The sequence below is a fragment of the Alexandromys fortis genome, unplaced genomic scaffold (assembly GCF_014885135.2).
Source record: "Alexandromys fortis isolate MF-2015 unplaced genomic scaffold, M_Fortis_MF-2015_v1.1 scaffold_104, whole genome shotgun sequence".
NCBI classification, from domain to species: domain Eukaryota; kingdom Metazoa; phylum Chordata; class Mammalia; order Rodentia; family Cricetidae; genus Alexandromys; species Alexandromys fortis.
In genome coordinates this window covers 6212605-6221356 of record NW_026068000.1, presented here as the reverse complement: position 1 = coordinate 6221356, position 8752 = coordinate 6212605, and the positions used below count along the sequence as shown (strand labels likewise).

Sequence of the window (8752 nt, the reverse complement as noted above, 5' to 3'; positions counted from 1 at the left end):
GTGGAAGGTGAAGCCTCATGATGACCCCATTATTATGAATGATTCTCTACTCAAACTGTTAGTACCTGCAGTATAAACAGTAACAGCAATACAAAAAAACTATGGAGAGAGAAATAACACCTTGGTTGATTAATAAAGCCTCAAGAAATATTCTTTTATACTGGCAGAAATTATATGCTATATATTATACATATTGCTGACAATGGTTCTTACTCTAGGCACAGTGGTTAGCCTAGAAACCATATACATAAAACAAATGAACTTGGTCCACCGCTGCTGCCTCCTTCTTCTGCCGCTCCTGGTGCTGCCTGGGTGCTCCTTCAGTGCAGACCTGGTGCCTCTTTTGTGAAGTGGCAGCTGAGGAGACTCCGGTGTTCGCCATGGCCGACGAGAAACCCAAGGAAGGAGTCAAGACCGAGAACAACGATCATATTAATTTGAAGGTGGCAGGGCAGGATGGCTCTGTGGTCTAGTTTAAGATGAAGAGGCATACACCAGTTAGTAAGCTAATGAAAGCCTATTGTGAACGACAGGGGTTGTCAATGAGGCAGATCAGATTCCGGTTTGATGGGCAGCCAATCAATGAAACAGACACACCTGCACAGTTGGAAATGGAGGATGAAGATACAATTGATGTGTTCCAGCAGCAGACGGGAGGTGTCTACCAAAAAGGGAACCTGCTACTTTACTCCAGAATTTTGTTATAGACCAAGAATACATTCGCAATTAGAAAGCCGCAATTTGGTTCCACCACATCCTGACTACTACAGTAGAGTTTTCTCTATTCTTTCATTTCCCTGTCCCCATTTCCTTATTGTACATAAAGTAACTGATGTATGTGCACAAGCATATTGAGCTTTTTCTTTCTTTTTTTCTTTTTTTCTTTCTTTCTTTCTTTCTTTCTTTCTTTCTTCCTTCCTTCCTTTCTTTCTTTTTTTTTTCTTTTCTTTTTTAAACTAAAAGGCCTGTTTTGATTGGCATCAGATGGAGGTGGTCTGGGGAAAGTACTGGCTCTGTGAACATATCCCCTGCTCCATTAGTGGCATGCTCCTTCAGCTCTTATCTTTATATTCCAAGAACATGTGCTCAACTATGTCCATAACATCATTGTTTGTCATAGCCAGAACCTGGAAACAACCTAAATGCCCCTTGACCTAAGAATGGGTAAGGAAAATGTAATACATTTATATAAAGTAGTATTACACAGCGAAAAAAAAATTATGAATGAAGCTGTTTGGACCAATGACCTAGCAGATTAAAGTCAGGCTGGAAAACTGAACACACACACACACACACACACACACACACACACACACATACTGAGAGAGGGGGCAGAGTCAGGGAGATACCACATAGCTGCTGAGGGGAAAAATGCTCAGAACCTTTGCTGGTAAGCCACAGTCTTGTGGTGATACACAGATTAATAGAAATGGGTTAATTCTAGATGTAAGAGCTAGCTAGAAATATGCCTGAGTCATCTGTTGAGCAGTGTTGTAATTCATATCATTTCTGTGATTATTTGGGTGTGGGTGGCCGGGAAACGAACAAGCAGCTTTTGAATACATACAAATACAACCTGCTAAGTCCATTTAATATTACTTATACTTACAATTAGAGGGCAGATCACTTGGTGTTGGATTATCAGCTAGGTAGCTCATCCCTGGAGAAGATTATTCCTCCCACTCTCAGCATTTTTTAGTTGCCCATAGTTCTTTGTTTATGTGTGGGATCCCGTGATATCTCCTCCTTCTTCCTACTAGCATGTCTATTGTTGTCCTTGTTCAGGTCTTGTTTGGGCAGCCATTTTGTTGATTCCAGGAGAAACAATCTCACAGCAGATTTTTTGGTCCTCTGGCTCTTACAATCTCTCCATTGTAGTATTTAGGCAGACCTGGCAGTGCCCCTTGGGGACCTGGTAGAGGGCATCATGCCTGTCCCTTTAAAAGGCAGAATTCCACCTACTTCCACCTCTTCTTTCTCTTCCTCTCTCTGCTCTCTCTCTCTCTCTCTTCCCACATGGCCACTTCTCTCTTCCAGTTGACTATCATAAACTCCCCTTTTCACTTCCCTGTTCATTAAATCCCACGGGGGTGATGCTGTAGTAAGTCTAACAGCCAGTGGTTACCCATTGGGACATGGCCTCATATATATATAATATATATATTAAATGTAATACTGTTTATTTAACTTCAAAAACATTTCAGCATTCTAAACATACAAAAAATAACAGAATGTTGCAAATTGCGTTTAGGTGCAGAGGTTCTTGAACTTTTGTTGATGCAGTAGTTCTTTGCTTTGCTGACAATGATGAGCTCTACAGTTTAAAAACAGCTGAAAATCTACAGCACTTAACTAAAGAAAAAATCCAAACACTTCCTCATGCCAGCTGACCCCTCCCCCTTTCCACAGCTAAGAATGTCAGCAGAATGCTATGCCACTATATACAAAATCAAGACAACCTGAAGCTAAATGGATGCCCACCGCAGTATCAACAGGTCCAGCCTCACAGTGCACGCCCTGAGCTACGGCCCCCTCCAAAGGGCATCTTCCCTCACAGCCTCCAAGCCAAACAAGGAGCATCAAGAATCTGTCTGGGGCCGGGCGGTGGTGGCGCACACCTTTAATCCCAGCACTCGGGAGGCAGAGGCAGGCGGATCTCTGTGAGTTCGAGACCAGCCTGGTCTACAAGAGCTAGTTCCAGGACAGGCTCCAAAGCCACAGAGAAACCCTGTCTCGAAAAAAAAAAAAAAAGAATCTGTCTGGGTTGTTTTGTTCTCTTTACAAATTATAGATATGTACAGTTGACAACTCAGGATTTCTAGCCAATAATCAGCCATAGAGTTAACACTACCTTATGAGTTGCAAACAAAATGCCCGAAACATCTTCAAATGCCTTGTCACACCAACAGCAAAGTGCACAGAGTGAGGAGGACACGCAAGTGCCTTTCCATTTGAAAAATGTTTGGAGCTATGTACAACTTTGATACAGTTTCAGGGCACTCCGGACACCCACGGCCACTTCATGTAAACCACTGACACTTTGAGAAACTACAATATGATCGTGATCAAATTTTGTAATTAAATCTAACGAGGGCAATAGACACGGCTCAAATAAGAGATGTGTCAATCACGGCGATTTCCTACTCTAAGATATTCACAAGGAGATGGAGTTTTATTCATCTTCCTCCTCTTCCTCCTCCTCTTCTTCCTCTTCTTCCTCCTCCTCTTCCTCTTCCACCTTTTTCCGTGCAACCTTAGCAGGACCCTTGGCACCATCAAACTTCCCTTTGGACTTATAGTCAGCAACATCCTTCTCCTCCTTCTCCTTCAGCTTTGCGGCCTTGGTAATGTAAGGCTGCTTTTCACTGTCACTTAAGTTATTCCACATCTCACCCAGCTTTTTGGCCACATCTCCAGTGGAGATTCCAGGATTTGTAGATTTGATCTTGGGGCGGAATTCAGAGCAGAATAAGAAAAATCCAGACGGAGGTCTTTTGGGGGCATTAGGGTCCTTCTTCTTCTTGCCTCCTTTAGCTGGTCCATAATCTTTCGTTTCCCGATCATAGCGTACTTTATCTGCCTTCGCCATTTCATCAAACTTTGATTTCTCTTTGCCGGACATTGTCTTCCACCTCTCAGAGCACTTCTTGGAAAACCCCGCAAAACTGACTGGGACCTCGGGGGTTTTTCTTCTTGCGTTCTTCCCTGCAGGTCTGGACGACATCTTGCCCTTTGGTTTCTTGGGGTCACCTTTAGCCATCCTGACTTGACCTCAGTCTGAAATGGTGATCCTGCCTCCAGGAATCTCAGAATGAGACTGGGGCCTCTTATATTATATAGGCCAATGTAGAGCATGAATCTGGGCTCTGGACTCTCTCTTTTCTGGTTGTGGGATTCAGTTTCTGATCTCTGTTCAAGCAGAGAATTCTGATTTATGAGTTTACCTCTAAATAAATAACCATCTTTTCTCAATTCTGAGCTAGTATTGGATTTCTTTTAAGTGTCCTTCTTCATTTAGCACCCACATGGATTCAGACTCCATGTCTAACCAGGTGGATGGCCTAATGGCCTAGCCAGTCCGCAGCCCAGACAGTCTCCCAACCCTGCCTGCCTTGCTTGCTTTTACCTAAGTGTTTTTTTTTCATAGAATTCCCACCACATCAGGGTTTACTGTGTGTGGCAACTTGGAAATTTCCTAAGTGCACACATGACTTCCATGTTCTCCGGCACAGTTCCTTGCCATGTGATGACTTGTGCAGCTTCCAATTTCTGCTCCCTGCCTGTGGGTTCTGGATTTCTTGTTCCATGTATGGAATTGATTTAATTGCTTTTAATTTGTCAAGCAAAGCATATTTCTCAGTATTTAACCAGTACTAAGACAGGAAACTAAAACAGCTCAGGACTGTTCCTGTTGCCACTGGTTGTATTACTTTTAGTCATGACTCTGCAACCACAACATCTGCTGAACAATAAAGATTACAGTTTACTGGATCACATGACAGGTAAAAATATATTTTAGAGAAGAGGCAAAAAATTTGGAACAAAAGGGAAAAGCAAAAGCCCTTGAGACTTCCCACGATCAAATTCTTGGTGAAGGCCTTTATGTTGACCCACAGGTTCAAGCTCTTTACGATGAACAAATCTTGTCCCTATGCCACAAAGCAGCCTAAAATGCTTGAGACAGGATTCAAGAACTAGGAAAAAGAATTAGATCATATACCAGGGTTAAATGGGGCCAGAGAGAACCCTTTAGTGACTTTTTTTTTTTTAACAAAGATTAAGTAAGGCTGTACAAATAGGAATAACAGACCCAGATGCTAGATGAGTACCTATTGAATCTCTGGCTTTTGAGAATGCCAACTTAGAATGCAAAAAGATACCTGGGCCTTTAAAGGTTAGATCAGTACCTATGGATGAATGGCAGCCCACTTTCCAACTTCTTGCCTGCTGGGCTACTTCAGACATCGGCTACCTTTGGTGAGATTCCCTTCTCCCACTGTCCCTTTTGCTGACAATCACCTCTATCAATTTCCTATGAGAGAGGTTTTTTTTTGTATCTTGGATTCCATGACCTTTAGGCCTATTCCCCCACCACCATATTAAGTGATCAGCTTGCACCTTCATTTCTTGAATTTAGGTTTTTCAGGCTCTAGCCCTTTGGCCTTCATGCCTTGTCTCTTGGACTCACATCCTTTGCACTCAGTGCCCTGGCCCCCCCCTTTTTTTTTTCTGATGAGCAACTAAGTGCTTTGAGCCATTATCTTTCTGCCTCACTCATGGGAAACAAACTGACAAAAGCTATAAGCTCATCTACTTCTCTGGGATGCATTTAAAAAAAATTAAAACCTCTACACTTAGTGCCATATATAAAGGCTTCTAAACTCACTTGTCTCTGTACTAAAAATGACCAAAATACCCCTAGATAACAACTCAAACTTATCATCTCTTACCTCCTAAGGAACAAACCTTTGTCCTACATTCAAGCATCCCTCTACCTCAGTTCCAAACACTTCCTCCATGATTCCTGCTCTCCATCTAGCTACACAGTCTGAACAGTCTGGAGGGAGGAGCAGGTCCCTCTTTCCCACCTAGCTGAGAGCTGTCCTGAGACAAGCATTATCCAGCTCAGGATGGTTCCTACCTGTTTTCCAGCCACTCGCCTGCAGCAACATGAACAGCATTTGGCTTGGGAAGAGTTTTTGTTTCCTGTCTGAAAGAGAGATGTGTGTATGTTGTGTCCACACATGTGTTCCTAAGTGTCCTGTATGTGTGTCTTGCTAATTGGGTATGGTTTAAAATCTTTACAACTGCTCTTAAAAAAAATCATGTGGTCAGAGGGAGCACAGGAACAAATAGGTTGTTTAGCCAGAAACTGCCCTCGTTTTTCAATTCACCCTCTCATCTTTTCTTTAGACTGACCCTGCTGGCCAGTCTTCCAGAAGACATCCCTCAGAGTGCCCCTAGTTCTCTATCTCAACGGTGCTTCCTGTGGCACCTGCACCACCCAGAATCACTATCAGGCAAGGGTCTGGGGAGTAAAAACCACAAAGACACATACCCGTCTTCAATTCACCCTCACCATTCCTGAGGGCGATCTCTCAGGGATCCCTAGTTTCCAATCTCACTGGGGGCCTCCACCTGTTCAACTAACCTGTACAGTACCGCCTGTCTACGATGCAATGGTTTGCAAGTCAGGCAAGGGGCTGGAGATTGAAACACACACACACACACACACACACACACAGAGTGGGGTCATCCTTGAAACAAGAATTTTATTGTGTTCCAGGGTAGCTTATATAGGGGTCTCCTTGACTAATGGCCATGCCCCAGCTCTTGGGACTTCTCAGCTGCAAGCCCACCAGAAACCACTCCCCTGCCACCAGGAACTCATGAGGGTATCATGCTCAGAGCAGCTGCAAGCAAAGGAAAACAAGTTGTTTACTCTGGCAGGCAAGGGGTAACAGAAAATTCAGGGTCTGAGGGTCTGCAGTCCCCAACAGGTTCCCATGTATATTCTTTGACTACCTTAGGGTTCTTGGTGCCAGATGCTCTTTTCGAGGAGATCACTGGATAGGCAGTGAGAACTCTGGGTGAGCTATCCCAGATTTTGGTAGTACCGATGAGGCTAAATTCTGTCTTTGTACCTTCTGTCCCTGGTCATCAAATTCAATAAATTCCTCACTCTTTTCACATTGTTTTACCACTGCCTTTTGTAAAGTCTGGATCTCCTGTCCAGTGTTCTGTTCTAATGCCCTCATTGAGGATTCCAAGGTGTGAAGTCTGTCTAGTAAAGGTAATGTCTCATCCTGGGATGTAATTTTTATAGTGTACATATTACTTTCCTGGAGAGACATTCTATCTGTTAACCTATCATAACCATTCAACAGATTCTGATGAATACATTTGGCAGCATGAATTCTCTCAGCAATGTCTCAGTGCCTTTTGTCATTGACTGGGTTTTGTTCATCAAATTGGTTGTATCCTTCAGAGTGCTGAATTTCCATTTTAGATGGTCATTATCAGTCTGTAAAGACTGTGTCATTTCTAGATTATTAAACCATGTTTTTTTAGGAGAAAACATGAAGGACAAAGCTAATACCCAAAATCAAATAGAGGGATGTAGAAGGGAAATCACACAAGCCTTGCATAATATCATACATGGTATAAGTAAAAAAGCTGTTGAATTGTTGTATTGTTATCTGTCATCTTGCCCCTTTAAATTATAAATTTGACCTTATAAATTTTACCTGTAATGAGTTGGAATAGGTGCAATAACCGTTACAGGCCAGTAGGTGTCGCAGTAGCAACCACATGGCTGGCTCAAACAGTTTGAATTGTTTATAGCAATAGATACTGAAAAATATGCTCAAGTTAAAAGCAGTTATTCAGTGTAGATCACAGACTGTGCATTCTACAGAGGTTCCTGGCTGGTCAGCAGCTGTGCAGGGGCAGCTAAGAGATAGACCAATTATATTTTCCTTTATTATAAGGGCAAACTCATGATCAGGAACAAGAAGTTTAAGCTCAGCTGTGTAGCATAGGAACCACAGAGAGAGAGAACCTTTGGCCGCCTGGTGTTTTTCTCTGGGTACTCAAAGGTCACACCTTAACCTGATCCCACCCCTTAAAGATCATTGGCTGTCAAAGATTCCTCATCCGCCAGAGGCATTTTGTTTCATGGATCTTTTGGGCACAGTAATGAAAACTTAAAATGTAACATTGGCTCTCACATCTACATATGTAATGGGTTGTGGGGCACATACTGTATCCAACAGTGGTTTTGACATTCCCAGTTCTGCGACCCTTTAACACAATTCCTCGTGGTCTGGTGACCCCCAACCATAAAATTATTTTGCTGCTACTTTATAATGATAATTTTGCTACTGTTAAGAATTGTAATGTAAATGACATCTGATATTTGACCCGTATGCGAAGGTCATTCTACCTCCAGAGAGGTCACAACTACCAGGTTGTCAACTGCTGGCATAGGATTTGGTGCTGTCTGCAGTTTCAGGCATTCATGGAGAGATTGCGACTGTATTACCTATAAGTAAGAGAGACTAATTGTTCAGAGTCCACTGCCGTGGAGCTAGAGTGAGCCTCCCACTGGTGACGCTGGCGTCCTCTGCTCACACTCAGCTTCCTGTGGATCTGCAAAGCCCATTAACTGAGCACCCAATAGAATGGGGAACAAAAGTATTAATAGGAAATACTCCAACTCAGTAAATCTTTCCACCCAAAAGAAGGGATGTTCTGGTCTCCAGAACACACATTGGTTTGTGCAAAGATGCTTAATAGTCCAAAAGGTGAGTCTGGCACCCTTGTCCCATGAGAGCTAAAGTAATGTTTTAAGTATAAATTACTGCACTTCATATGTAACCATCTAATTTTCTTAATTCCAGAGCTCTTTAAAAAGCCCACTTCCTTCCACTACCATTCCCGTGCCTTGGTCCTCCTTCCCCCTTTTCCTTCACCAAGCAAACCTTGGCTCACTTCTAGACCTCACTCATAGTTCCCTCCAGAAGAAATCTTACCAGTCTTTAAGAAAGCAAGGGCCTCCACAGGAAGCAAAGCCTGCAGGCCAGCACAAGCTGCCACTGTTTTGTCCTTTGTTTTCCTAGTTGGCAGAGAAAAGTTTTTCAAGAAGCTATTTCGAAACTAAATCTCAGCAGATTTTATTTCCAAGTAGAATTAAAACAGGAAGTGAGAGTTGAAAGTGTGTCCTACTGTGTTGAAAGTTACATTGCAAAAC

The 8752-nt window shown here is 42.8% G+C and overlaps 1 protein-coding gene and 1 pseudogene across 1 annotated transcript; one reads left to right on the top strand and one right to left on the bottom strand.

The window, feature by feature from the left end:
- Nucleotides 1-380: 380 nt before the first annotated feature.
- LOC126512790 (small ubiquitin-related modifier 2-like) lies at nucleotides 381-794 on the top strand (annotated as a pseudogene).
- A 2166-nt stretch (nucleotides 795-2960) lies between these two features.
- On the bottom strand, nucleotides 2961-3763 carry LOC126512791 (high mobility group protein B3-like). The gene has a single exon (XM_050160736.1). It carries the CDS (start codon nucleotides 3758-3760, stop codon nucleotides 3173-3175), a length of 588 nt encoding a protein of 195 aa, XP_050016693.1. The 5' UTR covers nucleotides 3761-3763; the 3' UTR covers nucleotides 2961-3172.
- Between the last annotated feature and the right edge of the window lie 4989 nt (nucleotides 3764-8752).